The following is a 23,050-nucleotide window of genomic DNA, read 5'->3' on the forward strand; positions in this document are numbered from 1 at the left end:
AATCAGAGATTGGGGTGAAGTTTTTGTTCCAGTGAGGTCAATGAAAAAAAAAAAAAAAAAGTCAGGATATTAAACTAGAATGCTAATGTGGGAGAAAATACAAATTGAATTTATATTTTAACCAAGACAAGCTAAGCTTGAATCACTCTGCTAAACTACAACTGTTTCTTTTTTTTCCAAATTAGTTTTATTTTCCTGATTCCTAGATGTACACCAATGCTTGCTCTAGGCTACCTAAAAGTAACCAAAACCAGAACTCGTCCAATTACTTCTTTCATAATACAACCAGGCAAATTTAGTAACTTAAGACACAGGATCTTTCAAAGTTCCAAAAAGCATCTGAACTTTCAGTATAAAGCAAAAATGAAACTCAAATTCTTTTTGAGATTTAGTATCCACTGTTACAAATCCATATGGAATCAAAGCTATGTAAGGACTAAACAATGTAATTTTATCTTTATATTAAAAAATGAGTCTCAGATTGAGAGAAATTTTGTTTTGTTATCTTATTTGATACATTAAACTAATAGAGGTTTTTGAATGAGAAAGATTTTAACTATTTCATTTGCAGTATAAAAGCTGTTCATAACAGGTAAAAGTGTTCAAGCTGAAATTCTGGATGTTTGCCAAGATATAATAGGCTAAGTATTCATAATACAATTTAAGTTTTCTTTTTTCCTTACAATTTTCACTCCCAGATGAATTATACTTAAAAATAAAATGATAACATGATTTAATTTACAGTAACTGTGGTCTTTCAAGATGTTTCTCTCGAAAGCTAATGCCCTTTCACCAAACATGCCGGAGTGCATACAGATACTTTTGCCCAGAGTATCTGGGCAGAGCATCTTGGAATAATTTTGTGCCTTCAAGTAAGGACATAGAGAATGTGTCTTCTCAGCCAATCCTGTCCCTGTCTAGGACAACACATCTCAAAAAACAGCATTTACTGTAGTTAATAATACTATTCTTTTGTAAAGTAAATAAAAACTCATTTTTCCACATCTTTTTCTGTTATTAGTGAGTCATAAACAGTAATTCACACTACAGGAGTCATGTGAGAGGACTCTACCAGAGCAGTGCACTGTGGATCCTATTTTAAGAGTTTTTTAGTCTGTTTGAATACAGACAAGAGCTCAGTAATTTTAAAGATGCAAAACGTTTCAATAAGAAATCTTGAAACAAAAGAATTTACAATAGAAGTTGAACAGAGCCACCTTCTGTGACCGTAGACATAGTTCAATGCCATACAGGTAGAGAACACATTTTGAAGAGGAATACCAAAAACTTTCATGCATCTTACAAGTTTCCAAATTAACTCCATCCCCTTTCAGAAAAGATGCTCCAAGACAAAAGTAAAAAAAAGTCAGAATGCAAAGGAAACAATCCTTGGAACCTGAACTTTGCTGCTTCTTATCTTTTACCTCACAAGGTTTTGGTTTGTTCTGAAAAATATCTGACACTGAAAATGCTGATGAGTATCTTAATCAGCAGTGCATATTTTCCTTTCCTGAAGGGTACATCCAAAGAGAAAGAGTATTCCAGAAATCAATTTAGAAACAGAAAGGCACTAACTAGAGATGCAGCTTATTAAAAAATAAAACAAATAAATAAATAAACCAAGCAACACCCCCACAACAAACAAACTACCCCATTCTGGAAGACTTCCAACCAGGTTTTAGGTTATATGCTTATGGCTAATATAATGATGGAGATGGATGTTTTTAATAATAGCTTTTCAAGTTAAAGGTAAAATGCAATTTAAAGCAGTATGTCAGCCTAACCTTATTATCATGACATTTCAATAGCAGAATCCTAAACATTTTATTAATATTTGTCCATGGAATCAGATTGACTCATACCATAGACTAAATTGTGTATTTATGGTAATAAAACCCCTAATATTTCTATTAAATAACAAGCCCATTCCCATGACAGAAAATAAACATTTTTGAGATGTTAACAGTTCTGTTCACAAAACATTTTCCATATTTTTTTTTTAAAAAGGAAGAAGGTAAAATTAAAAGTTTGGATGGAATGAAAAAAGAAAGGGGAAGAAGTCTCACTAAATCCTATCATTCAGTGAAATTGCATGAAAAGGAAATAAATGAAAGAAAAGGGAAAAAAGAATCTTAAAAGCTAACAGGCCTTATGCACAACAATGAATTATTGTAGCTCTCACAGATGCCACAGTCAAATCAGCTTGCTCAGTCAGGTTTCATTTTAGAAATTTTCTGCTCCTATTATTGAAGATAAAAGCAAAACCTAAGCTTCACTGCACTTTAGAATGATTTTGCACTGAAATGTATTAATACTTACATGACCTGTTGTGACATCTCATCTGGGAGTAGTCCCCATATAGTCTCTCCAGCCAAGTGTTTAAGAGTCTGGCTTTTTATAGTACAGTTGTATTTTACATGTTTGCAAATACAACATGGCAGAAATAGTTTATAACACTGACTGTTACACTCTTTAGAAGGTTTATAAATCACAGAACAACATTTAAACTTTACGAGAAATATTTAACATAACTTTTGGAAGCATTTTTTGTACTTGCACTTTATGACAATGAGTTTGAACTCACCAAGCTTATATTCAATTAATCTCTGCAAGTTGTGATTACAGCTTTGCAAAAATTAGTTTTTCTGCCTCTAGAAAAATTAGCACCTGTCAAATTTGTATTAGATTTTCTTGGAACAGCAGTCAGAAATTTCACAAATTTTGAAGACTAAAATCTGCTTCAGAATAATTTATCAAAAAACATCAGTAATGATGAGACAGAAGATAAGCCAGACTTCACCTGCTTTTACAGGCTGTTCAAGGAATCAAACATGCTGTTCTGTTAATGTATGTACAATACAGGACTGGCAGTTCTGCAAATACACCAGAAAGGCTGCTGGTCAACTGCTAGAAAGTGAGGAATCCTGTTGGTTAAAGACAATACAGACAGTCTGGAGCTCCCAATGGGTGCTGCCACCAGCGAGTTGGGATGAATTACAGGATGGATAGAAGTTAGATAGCTTTGTTTTCACTAAAATTTTTTTACAGAATAGACACATTCCCATAAATTCTTCCAATTCAGTTGAATCAGCGTTTCCCCACAGAAAACTTCAAATGGAAAACTTTCAGCCAGCTCTTGTTGTGGCACAGGGTCTGGCAATCTTTCCAAAACTGAAATAGGAACAGATGCAGTATTTCCTTCGAGCCTCTAAGACTTATCCACATTAGCAGCATTCTAACAAACTGCATAGGTCTGTGTTGAATCACAAAGAAGATTCCTTTGCAGTAATATTAAGAAAGCAGCTTAGTATTAACTGGTACTAATAAACATCATCCGAGTTCTACAACAATGCAACATTTGTGCCGACTTCTCCAGTCAGGCCCTTTAAATCTCTTAAAAGATTATATAGCAGGATTTGTGATACAGATCAGGGTACTCACCCTAATCTATCTCCTCCTTCCAGCAGGAATCAATACTTCTTCCTCATCTCCTTTATTAAAATATTGTAGCAGATATTCTGTGAGAGGTTAGGGCTATTTCTATGCTGAACCTAGCAAAAATCTATCTCTTCTGAAACATGAGAAAATTAGTGTTTCCTGACACTCAAGAAAATAATATTCCACAATGGAAGACTAAGTTTACAAATGAGTTTCCACAATAATGTTTAATGAATCTTATATATCCATTCCTTACAATAAGAGTGCTATAACACATTTCCTAAACAATATTTGTAAATAGCACAGCATTCCAGTCTGTTTTACTCAGAAATGAAAAGTAATGAAATCCTGCTCTTCATAATTTCAAATATCTGATAAATTTAAACCATGTTTGCGAAAATCTTGCTTGTAGAACATTTAACAAGCAATCAGAAGCAAATATTTGAAACTTCACATTTAATTAAACTTGCATTTAAATGCAACTATGAACACAAGAAATCGACAGACCATACATGACAACTCTTACTATATACTTTATCAATTTAATACAGAGAATGTTGAAGTTTCTTTCTGAAGGCAAGGAAAGGTGAAAGTTCATGCAATCTTAACACTAGGAGTATATTGCACTGCAAACACACATACACGATTTTGTAGAACCAAACCCATACCTGAAATATCAAAGCTGGATCAATATACAAAGATGGCTCTTTCTGTAAGTATGGTAAACCAAAAATATTTTCATTTACTTTACAGCTTTCCATTTTTAAGGATTTTTATATTCATGTTGCTAGACTATATATGTTACAGAATAGTCACTACCCTACACTTCGAATTAGCATTATGCCATATCTGTAGGCAGCTGGTTCTGATTTTCTCTCAAGTGATACCACTAGTTTAAGCCCAGAACAGTCAGAAAAAGAACACAGAATCATAGAATAGTTTGGGTTGAAAGTGACCTTTCAAGATCATCTAGTATGACCCTCCTGCCAAGGGCAGGGACATCTTTCACTAGATCAGGTTGCTCCAAGCCCCAACCAATCTGGCCGTGAACACTTCCAGGGATGGCACATCCACAACTTCCCTGGGCAACTGGTTCCAATTTCTCACCACCCTCATTGTAAACAATTTCTCCCTTATGTCCAATCTAAATCGACACCCTTTCAGCTTAAACCCATTGCTCCTTTTCCTATAACTACAGCTCCTGGTAAAAAGTATTCCTCTGTCTTTCTTATAAGCCCTCTCTCTATACTGAAAAGACTAAATAAAGTCTCCCCTAAGCATTTTCTTCTCCAGGCTGAACAACCTCAGCTCTCAGCCTTTCTTCCCAGGAAAGATATTCCAGCCCTCTGAGCATTTTCATGGCCCTCCTCTGGATCCACCCCAGCAGATCCATGTCCTTCCTGTACTGATGATCCCATCATACAGTACAAGAGGTGAGCAAATTTTGACCCGATTCATGTGCTCAGGATTATTTCTGTTGAAATAATGAAATAATGTAAAGTGCATTTCCTTCTGTTCTTTTTTATTGCATCTATCAGTGTTAATCAGCTTTGGATGTCGCTGATATTAAAAATTATCAGTGATCTGGCACTTGTCAGATCACAACACACAAAGTGTGCATGGGTCCAACATTTCAATGTACCAGGTGGGTTTTTTTGTTGTGTTTTTTTTGTGTTTGTTGGGTTTTTTAAACTGGCTTCCTGTATAATATAAATTAAATTACATGAATGCTGTTAAATATACAGACCGTATTTTCATGTGCATTTGTTATGTCCAGTTTTCATGCACTGCAATTTGCAATATGCTTCTTTACATTATGGAGAGGACTTCTTCATGTTGGTTTTTTTTTAATTAAGGTATCTTGAGTAGGCATCTAGAGACTGTAATCTCTTTGCTCTCTAATCTCCTATTTGTTAAACTACACAAAATTAAACTCCTAAAGTAATTTGTTGTTTGGTAATATTTTAAAACATTTTGGTGGCTCTTCTCTGAATGCCATGAGTTCCATGATGTAACTCACTGTTTTGGGCAGATGTGCACTTGAAAACTTCTACCCTTTACTAAATCCAGGATACAGACAGCATATCTAGTATTCCCCACTTTCTAGAGAATGGCTCTCAGAAAACCATTGTGGAAGGCTGGGAGAACAAAACAAAGCAAAACAAATCTGTTGAAAGCAACATCTCAATGTGATGAAGCAAGTTTTTAAAAACAGAAATTTGAGGAAATAACAGAAACTATGTGGGAAAAGGAAGCATCCTGCCCTCCCCCTGTCTTGTGATTCCACTTTCTGGAAGAAAGAAGGGCTACTGGAGAAAAAGGTCTGCTGCAGAAAAGGGAACAGAGAGTAAAGACTGTAAAGGAAAAGAATAAGAAAAAGATGGTGCATTTGGAAGCAAAGGTGTCTAGGAAGCAAAACCAGAAAGTCAGGAAAGAAAGGCCTGCATGACGCATCTGGAAAGACAAGAGATATCTGAAAAGTAATAAAGTAATAGCAACAGGAGTCAAGATACAGGATGTGAATTTTCCTTTTTTTTTAATAAGTATACAGAAGATAGAGATTGGTCAAGGAGTCAACAGTTGCGCAGAACATAAAAATGCTAAAGAGAAGGCAATATTTGCAAAGTTTTCAGACAGAAACAAAGAGCGTGTCAGGACAGGAAAGGTAGAGCAGAATAAAAGCTGTTTAGGGCAAGAAAACCCACATATAAAATGACAGGCAGAATAAATGGGTATACTTCCTTGGATTAAAGGAAAGGCTGACTGTAAAGGGCGACAAAGCATCCAGCAATGTCAAGGGACAGAGGAAAACCACAGGAAATAATAGAGGGATTTACAAAGGAGGGAAAGCTACCTCCTGGTAGAGCCTTAGGGAGCAAGGGTGGGGACTCAAACAAAAGCTAATGTGGCAAGGGGGTGGAAGGAGCTGGGTGCAGTAAAAAGAAATGTACACTGCTTTGGAGCCTCAGAATGGGGGAGTGTTTGGCCTCAGACTGCCATATTAGAGTGCAATCTTCTCCCTCCTACCCTCAGCACTGCAGGGAAATTACTGCTTCAATGCTGGATCATTCAAAACAAATGTTCTTTTTTACTTTTTTTCCAAAACAAATGCTGTCTGGATTAAAACAATTTAAATTTACTTGAAAACATTCCAAAGCTGGAACCTGGAATGAAAACTGCTGTTTAATCATCTGGATTTCAATATCTTACGTTTGCCCCTTTTTTCTTTTCAGTTTTAGGGATACTTCAGACTTGGCGGAGCTTGTGTTCATAAGAATAGAAAGCAGCAAAAGGCAGCTTTGCATCAGAAAGCTCCAGCAGGATGATGATCACAGCCTCGCCCATGACAAATGAAAGCCCTCACTGAGCATTTTTTAAAAAGTAGAAAACTGTACCACTACCAACTCTCCTGGGAGACAAAGAGAGAAGACGGTTTAACAGTCCTCAGGGACAGACACTGTCAGAGTAGGTGCAACTACAGTCATCACGTGTCATGCAAGTGTCAAGCACCCATAACCTCCATTTTTTTTGAAAGAGTTTTGGTACAGAAAAAGGAATTGCAAATTATTTAGCAACATAACCCTTTCATTGTTAATAACCCACATGGAAGACAATAAATTATTCCAATACACTATCTCTGTATCCCAAAACTTTCACATTCATAGTTCTGAATATTAATAGTATGAAACAAGTTCTCAGCCAGTAATCATCCTACTTTCCTGTAGACGGGGTAACAAGTTACATCGAAAACCATAGAATCATAGAATTTAATCTTTAGATTTCATACATTGGAATAAACTAGAATAAACAAGGAAGGTCAAAGGCAAATGCACAACAGAGGATGGAATGCTGACACTAATGTACCTTTTTGCTACTCAGGTAATCCAAACTAATTATTATCTATTAAAAGGCAAATACTGTATTTATGAAGTCCTGCTGTTGTGTGTATTTACCACAAAGTTCAGACATGCTGAACTCATTTGCTCATAATAGAAGTCACTGGCAAAATGGGGTCTTTAATTTGTGCTTCCTTTTCAGACTGAAATGAAAGCCCATCATTAATGTATTTCAGGCAGCATTGCCAACTCACAAATTACCTCAAGTTTCGCGGTATTTTTCTTAAATATGTATATTCTAGACTCACAGAATTATGCAAAAATATCAGTTTTCACTTTTTTAATTATTATTTTTATCTTCTATTATTTTTGGGGAAAAAGCCACAACACTTCAGTAATAATATAAAATATGAGGAAACTATATTCAGGACTAAGACAAGAGTTTCATAACATTTTGTCATATCATTACATTAAATGATGCTGTGAATATTTTCCTTAGGTTAGATGTAAAATGATGGCAAATAATCACTAGCAGAAATATTGTTTTTAAATATCAATAATAAAAATATTTTACATCAGCCTTGGAGAGTTTGTGCTTGCTTCTGTTTGTCAGTATATTCCATCTACTTCAGCTCACCTAAAACTTTTTTTCCCCTCCAAGTTTTTTTAAAGTAATATTTGGTTCTCACTATTAAGCAATGCTGCACTTTTTTAATCAAGTCTTGTTGAGACAACAGAACTAGGAGAAAGAAATACTAATTATTCTTAGCTTCACAGCAAAGTAAGTTGAGAAATATAAGGAAGCATTTAATGATGTCACAGTAAAAGTTATAAATCAAGGTGTTGTGGGTTAACCATGGAAGACACGTGTCACAGCAGCTCACTCCCTCCCCTTTACTAGGATGGGGGAGGAAATCGAAAGTACAAAAGTGAGAAAACTCATGGATTGAGTTAAATTCAGTTCAATAGGTAAAGCAAAGCTGTGCAAGAAAGGGAAGTAAATAATGGAATTCATTCACTGCTTTGCATAGGCAGGCAAATCCTTAGCTATTTCAAGGAAAGCAGAGCTTCACCACGCATAACAGTGACTTGGAAAGACACATGCCATGACTCTGAATGTTTTCCCCTCAGTTTCATTGCTGAGCATGACATTCTATGGTACAGAATATCTTTTTGGTTAATTCAGGTCAGCTGACCCAGCTGCATTCCCTTCCAGCCTCTTCTCCACCCCCAACCTCTTTGCTGTGGGGGGAGCAGAGTAGAAAACCGAGAAAGCTTTGACTCTGTGTAAGCACTATCCAGCAACAGCTGAATTGCCAGTTTGGGTCCCAAATTTAAAACAGCACCATACAGGCTGCTATGAGGAAAACTAACAGCATCCCGGCCAGATTCAGTACTTGAGTTCATGCAAAAATAATACATGGGAAAACATGCAAAGACTATACCTTCATTTCAATAACTGTTTGAAGAGCCTTCATCTTTGCTGGCTCCGGCTGAAGTTGGGTTCTTCTATGTAATTCCTGTGGAGGAACACGATAGAAATAAGCCTGACGACTCATCTTTTATTATTTTAATCACTCATATGAATTTATTAGAGCAAAATGAAAGCCTGATTATTAGAAGCATGTAACTCCAAATGCTACAGGTGCTTCCCTCTCTCTAATCCCTCTAGCATCACTGCAGTCCCTATCTTATATTACAGGCAACTCTGACAGCACATGCGCTATTTCTGAACCCCCTGTCAATAATTAATGTCAATGGTGACAAAGCCAGCAAGGAATTACTTAATCTAAATACAATGCTGCTGTTTCTGCCTAAACATCAAAACTTAATTAATTCAGTTGTGCTACTAATTCGAACACTGTTAAGTAATTTAAAAATCTTTTACTGTCATTTCTTCTCAGCTATTCCTCTAACAACTGAAATTAGCAATTTAAAGACATATTTAAATTTGACATTTTAAGGATAATAATCATATAGTGCGTTGATGCAGTGGCCTCTACAGTAGCAATTACATTTTGGTTTTCACATTTTCACACTATTTTTTTAATGCACCTGTGCCCACAGGTAAAAGAAAAATAGGTTGCATTAGTTAAGACATACAGGTAACAGAATTAATGTCTACTGGTCTTCACCAAAAAAAAAAAAAAAGAAAGAAAGAAAAAAGATGGCAGCACTCAGTCCCTTATAAAATGCAGGAACTGTATTTCAGGATGAGATATCTTAATAAAAACTCGCTTATCTATGTAGAACAGTGTAAAGCTGTAATGAAACATTATCATTTACAAATTTGATGGTGCTTACACCATTGCTACAAATAGTCTGAGCAATTTATTAGAAAACAAAACTTCTTTAGAGTCCTTCCCCTCTCAAGGACTGGATTGCCATGGTAGATGCCTTTCTCTCCATTCTTTTGACCCCAGTACCCCACGCAGACATTTGAACCAATTTTACAACTATGAAAAATACACTTATGCCTGCTAGGCAGAGAAGCTAGGTTCATTCACCACAAAAACATTAACTGACTTTAGAACCCAAGCTATTGTGTCTTCCAAATTATGCCTCTACCAGCTGAACATCATAAATTTGGGAGCAGGGCCACAAAAAACATAATACTGTGGATCCTGATTATCTTTACTTCCATCTCTCAAATCCCCTTCTCTTGAGTGAAGCAAACAATGTACAACAATGACAATCAATTGATAGACTAACAGTCAAAAAGATGATTAATTATGGATTATGCATATTTATTATCCTGCCTGCACTCAGCCTACCCTAGCACATTTCTGGGTCTTGCTTTCCCAAATAACGCACCAGCTCAAAAGTCATAATTTTTTTTATCATGAGTTACCAATCAGGTCCTTTTTGTATTTAACAACAAACATATTGATATAAACGACTTTGAGAAACAATCACTGTTTGAAGACTGTAGTAGGAGTGATTTGGCAAATGCTGTTAAATTAAAATCTGTCAAAAAAAACATTTTTCAAAACATTTTTAAAATTGCGAGGTCTAATATATTAAAATAACTGAAAGATACAAGTTAGTCATGGGTGCTGCATTTAACTAAACATAGATTATTTGAAGCGTAGTAAACAAGAAGATGTAATAACAAGACACCCATCACAAAACTCTCAGGTTTGGCATGCATTTTTGGGTAAAAAGAAGATGTCCATAAGTAACAGAAAAATTTATGCATACAGAAATAGATAAGCACTTATGATTTGTAGTCTTACCATGAAGTAGCCAAGTTATGGTCAAATGGCTAGTAAATTAAAACCCTTTAGGTCACACCAGCTTGATCCCATTTTTCAGAGTCCTGTGTTTTTCATTATCTTAGCCACAAATGTCTGGGGACATGGGCAGTTTCTCATTCCCTGTTTGTACCATAGCTAACAATGATAATTTAGTCAATGACTGAAGCTCTTAGGAACTCAGGCAACAGAGAAAAGAAAGAGTTGGATATATTCTGCCTTGCCTATTCTATTTTGCCCACTGTGCTGTTTCCATAGAAGGGATGCACAGAAACATAACTTAGATAAACTGTTAAATTAAGAGTCTGATTTAACATAGCCCATTCACGTCTTGATAAACCACAGCACTGCCTGCATAAGTCAGATTAGGTACATGCACTTGAATGCATACATAAGGCTCAGTAGGTCTGCATGTTTTTTTATTACATTAAGTATGTTAGAAAGATTTACGTATATTTAAACTACCTCTAACATATGACAACAGTAAATTTCTAATTTTGCACTAGACATGAAAAAGTGCATCTGAATGGTCCTTTTTCCTTGGTTTTTTTTTTTATTTACAATTCTCTGCATTATAAAAAGAAAGAAATCTTTGCAAAACAGGAATCTCTCAATCACCACCAGCTGTTTGTCTCAGATGAAACAATTACCTTCACCACACAAACATTTTTAAAAATAAGAGTATGTCATAGATTTGTCATATAGTTCTCCCACAAAGTCATGGAAAAATCATTGGCCAGTTATACCACTATCTGATCAGCAAAAATTACGGCTAATTCTAAGACCAGACTTTGCTCCCCAAGGCCACATAAACTGAGTTGGAGTATAAACAGGATTCCACACATTGCCCAGGGAGACAAACCAGAGTTTCCACCCCCTTAGTCAAAGATGAATAGACTGCCAAAGATGAGTATTCCTAGATGTCTATCATAGCATGAAGCCTTGCCCCATAATACTTTTCCTGTTTGCTTTATGAATCAATCTGATTCTGGCTGACTTAAAAGCTTTTCTTTTCTATCCATGATGGTAAAATGAAGCAGACTTTACGATTCTGGAGAAGATCAGAAAATTACTCCCACTTTATTATTTTGTGTGGTTTTTCTTCCAATCAGATTCAAATGTTTGGAGACTCTCACAGGGCTCAGTTCTTGAATTTATATTGTTCCATGTATGCATTTTTTTCATTTGGGGTATCTGATTCAGGGACATACCTTTGCGGTACTGATTCAAAGACACTACCAGTTTGTGTGCATTATTATTTTGCTATCTGAAGTCTTCTAGAGGGTGTCAAATTTGCCTGAACAGCTAACCAAGAGATATTCTGAACATTTCATGAGGTCCTTATAGCCTAAGGAAAGCAGATTTTTATCCATTATATCATTTTTGGAACAATGTTGCTATATCTTTTTGATTTCATGTAATAAAAGGCCCATGGAGTCTAATAAAACCCTTTTTAAAAAACAAGCAAACAAAACAAAAAAACAAGCAACAAAACACCAAACATCACTGGTAGATTCTTTTAACCTGAACCGTATTGAATGAAATTCTTGATACTGATATAAATAATAAAGTACTTGTGCCATCATCTGTTCAGCCATACTAATAATTTCTCAGAGATTTACTTTCACTGAAATCACACTTCCATTTACATAAAACTGCATAAAATAGCATGACACAAAGTGGTAGAAAGAAAAAGACTTTCAGAAAAATGGGCAATGTAGAGGTGGTATCACGAAACTGTCAGTAACTGATTGCATTTCAACTGCTAAGCTTCTACAGATGAAAGAACAGAAGGAAAACCAGTATTGTAAACCAGAAAATTATAAAAAATTAAACACAACATTCAAGATTTATAAACAATAAAGACATAATAGGAACAAAGATATGAGAATCACGTAACCATTGGAAAAAGAAAGAGGGATTATCAAAGATGGCAGAAACTATACCTAAGGCAATGTAAAAACAGGCATGAGAAACCATCATGTCAGTAAATCTAGCCTCTTGTATTCCTAGGTAAAATGTACAAATCCGTAAATCACAGCAGGCAACAGTATAGGAGCTGCTAGTTCTCTCAAACACCTCAAAGCAGACTGCTTCCATTCTCCTGCAAAAGAAAGTCTTAGAATTGCTTCTACATGATCAGCTTGTCTGAATTTGAAAATTTAAATCAGCAGTATATCAATAATTCGAACAATAATTTCAGTAAAAGCACAGCCACTCACCTGAAGTGTCTAAACAGTAGTGTTACTTCGGCCAAAAATACCATTAGAGAAACTAGTCAAATTCTGTTTAAATAGAATACTATGAAAACGTAGTGTATAGGAATGTTTTTATTCTTAACATATTAGCTTATCTTCTCTTTGTTTTCTAACGCTTCACATCAATCCCTCAGCCTAAATGATATCACAGTCATTTGGATGAAAGTATTTTTCAAGAAATCCTGATTGAACTCTTTATCTTTCTGGAAACCATAAGCTGACAAGACTGAAAATGTTCATGTCTGGCTCCAGAGTGTAGGAAAAAAAACCCTTATTGGGCAGGATTCCAGAAATCACATTGTTATTGGTCATCTTTTAAAAACCCACTACCACAGCTATTTGAACCCTGTGAGAACCTGTTAAAGAAATTTTGTCAAATCCCAATGAATTTTATAGTTTGAAGAAATGAAAATGGGGACACAAGCATATGAAATGAAAAATCATGGGAAGCTATAAAGTTGATAACTATAGGAGTTCTGTACTCAAGGAAGTTTCTTTGTACTTGAGTTGTATTTAAATTTACTAAGTTCTCAGAGGAAAGCAATATACTGAGATGCATGCCTAATTCTCTCAGCATTTTCAAATAAGCAGACAAATATGAGTTTTGATGAATACAGAATATAGGACTAAATGGCATGAAAAAGGCACCAACAAACACGTATAAAAAAAGGCAATTGTCCAGTACCCCAGACAAGTCTAACAATAATCACAGTGGCCTCAGCAGTACCCTTGAACCATGATTCTGACACTCATTCTGGCCATTGTTAGAAAACTTGGGGGTGTGAATAAAGACAGGAGGGAGGAAGGAGGAGGTTTTGCACCAGAATAAAAACTCTATATGGAATCTCTAGCCAAAATATTTTTTTAAAATTATCATATCTCCATCTACTCCTGAATTCATACATAAAAAAAGGGTTTATATTTCACCAATACGCCTAAAGACAGACTCTAAGGAAAAATATACCAAGCATTAAGAAACTCAGCATCTCCTTGACTTGTATGTCAGAAACACCTTAAGCAACCATGTATGTTGTCATACTGGAAGTGTCCTCTGGCAAGAGACCACATATAAAAAGTTTCAAGTGAAAAGGCGATTTGTGTACAGAGTTTGAAATGCATGTGGGACAATTTAGTTTCTAACTGAAAGCACATAGAATGTTTCCTGAAAGGAGCTACTGAAACACTATTTTCAGCAGAATTCTTGAAAATTTATGTCTTTTCTTTGTAGAAGGAACAAAATGTCTAGAGGATAACTCCTTTTTTTTGCCCAATATGATCAATCTTTTTTCCTTTTACCAAAATTAATTCTCCAAAGCTAAGAGAAGGAAAACCTTAACGCTTCACAAATACCTTAGAGAAATAAATTTTACAATAAATATTTTTTTCTTTTCAGAAAATTGAAGTTCCAGTTACCACTTAGACTTCTGCAAAGCGTGTGTACTCTGGAAACACCCTGGCCAAAACCTCTCTCTTTGCAGTGTATTTGAAGTTTAAAGACTGCATGGAGAAGCATGCCAATTTTTTAAAAACTGTTTAAAATAGACATTTATTAATAATCCAGCTGTACTAAAAGGAGTCAATTTACCTTAGGACATATGAATGAAACATAAGTGGGAGTTATAAACCAAGGTATTTTAGACATTTATATTTGAGTGTGGGATATGCATTCTTGGAAGGCTTCATCTTTTTTTAAAATCATATCTTCAAATTCTAATAATGTAAAATACATATCATAACAAATGTATATAATCCATAGTCTTTTAAAAAAACCTTTATCAAATTAACCTATTATTTCCACCCTCCAAAACTGTTCCTTACTCTTTAAAAGGTTGAACACACAAAGAATCTTTTTAATAAAGCTGAAAAAAAAAATATATCACATCAGTTTTACAATAAGTGTAACACAATACTAACCATGGAGCAATAATGGAATTGCATGTTAGGGCATAACCAAGGGTAGACTTCCCCACCTCCTGCTGTGAGGAGGACACAGGCAAAGCATAGAAGGGTAAAGTCACAAAACACAAGTCTAAGATCCAGAACACACAACAGAGACGCTGCTGTGTGCCAGCTCCACTCTTCATTTAAGCACGTTCAATATTGTGAGATAGGATGTCACATGCAATGTCAACATACAGTGCTTGTGGTATTTCTATGGGCCAGTTCATACAAGAGAAGGAATAGCTCTTCTCATATTCAAATAACTAACATCCCGCTAGTTTCCTTTGAAAAGCTGAAATCTTAACACTTCTTTTCTAGACAAGGAAAAAGACAAAGGGTAATATCCATTTTAGTGCTTTCCCCACCTTCATGCTTATGCACACAACCAATGACTATTTTAATTTCTCTTCTGCATCTGTGCTCCTCTTCAGCCTGAATGCAAGTGAAAAACCAGTTCAATTGTTACTTCTTAAATTGGAAGCAAAATAACACTGCCAAAAGTAGTCACACTTGATTGCTCAGAGCCAGAAGTACTATATAATTCATACACTTTGCTGGACAGATCTCTTAAGCTTACCAAAGAATGTATTAGCTGGTGTTAATGTACACTGAACTTCAAACACACTGTTCACTTTTTTGTAAAAATCAACAAAATGTTGATAAAACATCAATTCTTAGTCCAACTATCACTGTGCATTCCCTACATGATGAACATCCCCATGTTGCTGTAATACTTTAAATTGATTACCACAGGATTTTATTTTCTAAAAGCATAGTTTCATAGCTGTATCTACTAGTAATCATTTTTTATTAATTTATATACAGCTTTGTTACTGTATTTCTTGCCTACCTTTTAATGTGTCCCTTACTGTCTCTTCTCACGTTGTCTCAGTGAAATCCCTAGCTAAAGTAATTTATGGTTTTGACTTTTAGTTCCCTAATTCTCCAGAAAGTGATTTTCTAAACATGGGTGGGTTTTACTTACATGCTTTTTAAATTACTGCTGGTCTAGGTTATTTAGTATTTAACCATCAGGCCTTGATCAGCAAAGCCAACAAACATCAGAGCTAATAAGACTTCAAATGTGTAAGTCCCTTGGCTCTTTGGTATAGCAGTGTTTTTTAAAGAAAAATAATTTAAAAAAATATTTAAAAATCACTATTTTATTCCTTTTCTTTACCTGGAGCAATAAAAACAGCAAAAACCCACTTCCTTACACATTTAGAGGCTGCCTCTTTTGTGTAACTATGTGTTGAACATTAATACCTATAGCCCAAGGGGCAAGGCAGAGATTACAAACTGCTTTGCTGTGCATCAGTACTTACAATAAAAGCTGAACGTACAGATATCATAAATATCTAATGGCTTCATTTTCTCTAAAGATGCAAGTCAAAATAATTTCCACTTTAATTACTGGTGTTAATGTTTTGATCAATATCAGATCCTAAAGGAGAATTCTGAGAACTTTATGAATCCATGTGATGATGTAAACAGGGCAAGACTGGAATCAAATTGAAAAAAAAAACTACATAATAACGTAGGATACCGAATTCTGTACAGAACATATTACCACATGTATTTAAAAAAATCCAACCATTTGTAAAACAGATGTGGCAGCAATGAGAAAGCAGAGTTAACTAATGCTTTCCATTTTTTACATTTTTAGGCACTAAACTTACCTCAGTATTAGTATGGGGTTTGGTTTGGTAACTCTTGGAGCCAGTTTTGCCTCAGAAGGACTGAAGACAGTAGGTATGGTTTCAACAATTAAAAGGGCTTTAATATACTGAGAAAAAAAAGTTATGTTTATATATTATCTGATATCTAGATCTATGTTTTCAAAGTCAAAAACTTGGAGTTACTCCTATTTTAAATATTTCATGTCATCTTTGTTTCAAAACAATGGCAGAATCAGCTCAAGACTTCTTAGATCGACACTAGTTTCAGGAGATCTTTAGGGAGTAGAAAGTAATTGAAAGAGAGTAACAGGCAAAGGCAGAGGTTTAATGATGTCTTCTGCTATTCTTCAAGCTGTTCTTCTTCAAATGATCTCATTTTCTCTTTCATGTGGAGCTCAGGACAACGCAATTCTCACATCTAGCCTGGAGGTACTCCAGGGACCTCAGTTCACACCCCAGAAGGAGCAGCTTTCTCTTCCTTACTATCTCTCCTCTCTCATGAGAAGCCCCATTCAAATTCCTGTTCCTCTCATGCTTTGGGGAGCAAAATGGGGCTGAACAAGCAAAGGAAACACTTCTTTTAAAGTTTCAAAAAGGGGCTGAGGCAGAAATCATTGAAACAGGAATGCTATTCGACATTCTGAACCCTTCACTACACATCTGAAAAATTGGAAGTCTTTCTGGTTTAGATGAGTCACAGTTTCTCATCACAAACAAGGGCAGGCAGATTCCCATCAAGACAACCACCTGCTCTGCCCGTTACCTGAACAAGCTAGAGTGAATAAACTGGCTTCAGGTTTACTTAATTGCATGGTTCACAATGGGGTGCCAACACTGATACATCTAAATGCGTTCATTACCCTTTTTGCCTTCATATCTTATTAACAATTTCATTTTTAACAATCTTTGTCTGCTTTCACATACTCTAGCTAAGGAACACATATCATAAGACAGTGAGACCCTAACCCAGATTGAGCCACCTATTATTGCTTGTACACTGCTATCAGACCTCAGCATAGCCAGGCTCAGGCAAATATGTTATGTAGAGCCAAGATGCCATCAACCCTTTTGGGCTCTTGTTCAGTATCCTGACAACTCCTGACAACTCCTATCTTCTGCAGTACACAAACTGAAATTTTAAATGGGTGTGGTTTATTTAAAACCTTGTGTCTATTAAACTATACCTTTCCTTACAAACACCCTAAAATGAAAATCACTTGGGAGCATAATGTGCAGAAGCTGGTATGTTTTATTACTCGTACTACTGCAGTGCTTTATGCCTAAATAGCCAGCTTCCTAATATGCAAAATATTTGGCTACAAAGCAAAGAACTGCAACAATGTAGTTTACTAATGTGCAATTAGCTGTAACAGATTCAGGCCAGAAATACATTGACTGGTCTGAAAGTAGACCTTTCTAGCGCAGTATAGCTTTTAATAGAGCAAAACACAAATGATTCTGCTGTGAAAGACTATTATAGAGATGTCAAAATGACCGCAAGGACAGCACCACCATTTAAGCACAAAGAAATTTAAGACAAAAGATAATTAGAACCCACTGACAAAATGCATTGCAGAATAGCTTTTCAAAATGGTGTCTCTGAAATCAGAAGACTATGATAAACTTGGCCGTTGATCCTTCCTATAATGTAAATACAGACTAGTGGAAGAAAGTAGCAATTACAGGTACACACCAGGAAAGACCGCATCGTTTCTGCAGCAATTGTAACTCAGCGCCCTTCTGCAACTTTGTGGCATTGCATAGAGAATGATGGCCTATACAAGTGTATTTTCATGTCACAAACAAAGCTATAAATGTGTAGTTGCATACAGGGTAATAGTAATTTTCTATCAGGTCATCCAAAGGTCAGGTTTAGCTCCCTTCCACAATATGTTCCTGCAACTGTTTATTCTGAAAGATTCATAACCTAATAAAAAACATATAAAATTAACATTCAGAAAAACTGTTGAAAAAACATGATGGTTTGTCAAATATAACAAACTTTAAGAAAGCTAAAACATCTACTATCTATATCTTATTAAATGGTCTGTTCTTTCAAGATTTGTTTCTGCTAATCAATTAGCTGCATATGCATATTCATATTCATGAGATCTGTCCTACAGATGAACTGAAGAATATATAAAAAGCAGATGGGTTACAGCCATTAGAAGTCTCAACTTTGATTTTTTTACTTTGGACTCCCAGTCCAGTTCAATAGGACCCATGTATAAATCAAGACAAAAATGCTTTCTGAATATCAAGTCATCATTAGCTAGATCCAGCTACATGATTTAGCAGTTCACTATGCACTAATAGTTCATACCTTTATATTTGCACATACTGATTGCCAGCATTACTGAACAGACATCTGTGTGGACCTTTATACACCTGAGTAAGTTTCACACAATCTTAAGTAGACATCAGCAACAGAAAACCAGTTGTCATCTGCAAAATCAGAGTTTTTGATCACCAAAAGTGGTAAATTTCCCACTCTGCATAGGAAAGCAGAACACTTTATTCAGCCCAAAGCCTCTTGCTTCCTGCCTACTAGATAGCTATGCCAGCCTGCACATTGCCACCATTTTCCTGAAAAACCTGCAGTCCATCACTAATCATAGAACCAAATGCACATCCATTTCATGAGTAAAAATGCAAGACATTTCCCATACATAACCAGGTACATCTTGTCACTAAGCCATGCCAACAGCATTTTAATTATGCATCAGATCTATTCTCATTTTATGGTGTTACAGGTAGGTCAGAACACACATTCAGTGTTTCATATGGAGCTACATCATCTGCCCAGTCTAACAACTGAACAGCCCTAAAAGTCCTACTCAAGAGCTATTTACTTATTGGTGAAAGTCAACTCACAGTCCATTAGGGACACCTTATGGGCCAACAGTAATCAGGACTCACCAGTTTTTGAACCCACAGTGCTGCCTCCTGAGATGAGGAAAGCATGCACAGTGTTTCTCTTCAGCTCAATAGCCTCTGAGCAGCACAGTGGACAGGCTGTGCTGCTTCCCAGTAGAGCTGGGGAAGTCTGGCACCAGGGGAGGCAAAGCTGGGCCACACTAATCACTCTGCAACTTCTTATCTATTTTGTTCCATTTCTTGCTCTCACCCCTGGATACAGAGAACAGCAGGAACCTCCTCTAAAGGTCTCTGTGACATTGAAAAGGATACTTTAGATGGTTTCCCCTTATCATAAAACTGAAATTAATTATTAAATGAGAAGTAAGCAAGTAATTTTAGGATTACTGACCTGAATCAAATCTAACTTAACCCACGAGTCATGGTATTAAAGCAATATATATGTTTATGCAATGGCTAATTCAGGTTATTTACTTACATAAGCGGAATTAATATTTCTAACTCATTATTTATGAAAATATTTGAGCTGGAGCAAATATTTTTGAGATATTGCTTCAATTAGCACAGGTGATTTTGCTAGTAATTCCCATGATAGGTGAAGGGTAATTATCTCATTAATGAACAGAGATATGTAAAATCTATCAACATAGTAAAGGATCCACGTTAAAGTTGTCTCAGTGAATAAGCTGTCTCTCCAGCGTTTGTCTTGAACTAAATATATGCTATGTAGTACAACTAATAGCTAAAATTCCCCTCTAGAACCCTTTTAACCCCCCCACAAATGAGCCAAGCACATAAAATACCTTCAAAGTAAATAAGGATATACAACACATGCTACTAGAGGCAAAATGGCCAATAAAATTGTAGGTCTTATTTCTACAGTCTAACTACATGACAAAGACTGTATTTATACAACTGCGAAAACACCGTCAGTTTGATAAGCAAATTTGCAAGAGCACAGGTTAACAGAAGAATCCACAGTGTTACTATGGAGATTTGCATTTGTTTAGTTGAACTTCAAAGGAGCAATTATCTTTGGGAAAAACAACATGTTTCTGAGAATCCCTAGTCACAACAAGAAAAGCAAATCTGAAAAATTCCTGATTTCTAATTGATAGAATCATAGAATGGTTTGGGCTCGAAGGGACCTTAAGGACAACCTAGTTCCAAACCCCTTGCATGAGCAAGGACACTTTCCACTTGACCAGGTTGCTCCAAGTTCCACCTAAACTGGCTTTGAATACTTCCAGGGATGGGGCATCCACAGCTTCTCTGGACAACCTGTTCCAGTGCCTCACCACCCTCACAGTAAAGATTTTTTCCTAACATCTAATCTGTTTCTGTTTGAAAGAATTACCCTGTGTCCCATCATTACATTCTCTTATATTTCATACTAACTTCACACTACAGAGCAAACATTGCAACCTGATCTGGTCAGTTCTCTCAGCTTCACTTCTTACAGATCTTTATCTTAATGCTACCTGAGATTTTGCATTTCACATTTATTTCATATCTATTACCTGAGTTTTTACGGGCTTAGACAAGGCCAGTCCTAACAATCCTTTCAAACATAGTAGTTTACTTTCTAGGCTTTTCCAAGCTTCCTTGTGGAGAATTTGGTCTGAGCCTTCTGTGTATCACTAGGGAGCCTGAATCTTCTATTTCTGTCACTGGTTGAAGAGCAAACTACTGATTGAACATGCCAAATCTTCAGTACAGGTATAAATGCCATTTGTGTATGTTCCATATTTTTAATTAGCTGCTTATTGTGCATTTAGAAGATCTGAGTGAATACAGAATGTACAATACTATCACTAAATGAAGGGGAGGGAGGGGGAGAAAAAAAAAAACCCACAACACCACACCAACAAACCTAGTAACTTACCTAGCAACTCTGCATTGATAGATTTTCCTGAATTTAAATATAGCAATAGACTGCTAACAACTAGTACCCAAGCTCTGCTAACATCAGATAACAAAGCTTGGACATAAAGACATTTTGGCACAGGATAACTCAAAATAGAGTTATAAATAGTTTAAGGGTTAAAAACTGTAAGACGCTAACTGTACACAGAAGAGAGAAACTGTGTAGAGTAAGAACAGAAATCTAGATGGTATAGAAAGTTACCTGGTGGAAACTTGCCAACTACATAACTCTGTTGACATATTACAGAAACAATTTATTTCATAGTTTACTTACTCCATCTCTTCTTGGTTAAATACTATCTAGTTATTTACAGCTCTCTATGGACTCTAGTAGATTTTCTAGGCCCCTATGACTTACCACATAAACTTCCATTTCCAAAATCACTTCTTCACATATCCTGCCAATTGATGGACTTATCCCACAAATGTCAAAAAATTCTGGCAGGAACTCCTACCTAACAAAAATCTCTTCAGTAACAGGCCCATAGTCAGTATCTCAGCGTACTAAAAGCTCCCTTTACATACATTTTTCATTTTCTATTTGGATATTGCTGTGTGCCATTATTCAGAAGACTGAACTTCAGTGGTCAGTAGGTGGTTTGACTCCTTATTTACATCAGCGTAAGTCAAGTGTAATACTAATCAATGACATCAGTCTGCTCCAGAACCATAGCAGATGAAATTAAGTATAACAGACTCAGAAAAGACACTGTGAAGTACCTGACATTACCTTCACTTGATTTGGACAGAATAAAAAGGAAATTGATATAATATTTTCATTTAGTAGCAAACATATCACCAATAAAACATCTTTATAAATTAGATGTCATATGTACACTTGTCTCTTTCAATGTTGAAGTCCTCCATACCACACCTCAAAGCACAGGTTTGGAAGTGTACAATTTTATGAAAAAGAAGACCAAAGTTCCTTTGCATTTGTAATAAAAACATCCTTAAAATAACTATGTTTTATATGCTTTTATTATAAGCTCTTATTGCAATTTTGGATGATAGCATTTTCTTTAGAACAGTTTACAACATGAGGAAATATTACTAAAGAAAAAAATGCGTGCAGCATAATCCTTTTTTCGCAGGCTTCTTCTGATCCACATGTTCTAGAAGGAAAATGATGCTATGCTGGATGATCTCATCACAGGGGTGATCTAAGAGAAAGAATGGTACAATGGAGCCTTATTTTATTTATTTTTCCACAGACCAATTAGGTAAAAGGATAGTGATTCTGTTCTTTTCTTCATTAATATATAACATGCAGCATTCTAAGACACAGCTACCATATAGTCCTCATATCAAATGGGAAAAATTATGAGCCAAGAAACTGCATCATTACCAGCCTCAATTTAGTCTTTCAAGATGGGATCATCAATTTCTTCTTCTGACCCTTCTCTTATGCAAGGCACTTCCTACCAGACAAGCATCTGCAAGACAGGAAAAGGAAAAAAAACCCCTAAGTTGATTTGTAGCTTATACCATTTTCCAACCCCTTAAAACAAAAGATAAATTGATATAAAACAGTACATTTAATTGAAAAATTAGGAGGAAAAAAATATTCCAAAATACATGCATAAACTTAATTCTGTGGTCACAAACATAAATACAAATGAAATTGACACATAATTCATTCACTATAGGAAACTTACCACAGAAAGGCTGGTAGGACTTCTGTGGTGCAGTCATGACCAGTACCCATTGTTCACCGGAAGAAGTGGGGCACCCTGAAGGCCCCCCCTTTAGTTCTTCTGCTACACCCTGATGTTCTCCCCATCTGCAGATGTATGCATACAGAACAATCCCTACGCACAGAATAAGTACTGATTTACAGG

General features: G+C 35.8%; 1 protein-coding gene across 1 annotated transcript in view; it reads right to left on the bottom strand.

Annotated features, from left to right (window-relative positions):
• ERC2 (ELKS/RAB6-interacting/CAST family member 2) overlaps nucleotides 1-23,050 on the bottom strand; it is a 306,680-nt gene that overhangs the window by 222,548 nt on the left and 61,082 nt on the right. Inside the window, exon 3 of the mRNA XM_009993503.1 lies at nucleotides 8,720-8,794. Coding sequence (XP_009991805.1) covers nucleotides 8,720-8,794 — 75 coding nt within the window. The remainder of the gene's footprint in view (nucleotides 1-8,719; nucleotides 8,795-23,050) is intronic.

The sequence above is a fragment of the Chaetura pelagica genome, unplaced genomic scaffold (assembly GCF_000747805.2).
Source record: "Chaetura pelagica isolate M959 unplaced genomic scaffold, ChaPel_1.0 scaffold630, whole genome shotgun sequence".
NCBI lineage: Eukaryota > Metazoa > Chordata > Aves > Apodiformes > Apodidae > Chaetura > Chaetura pelagica.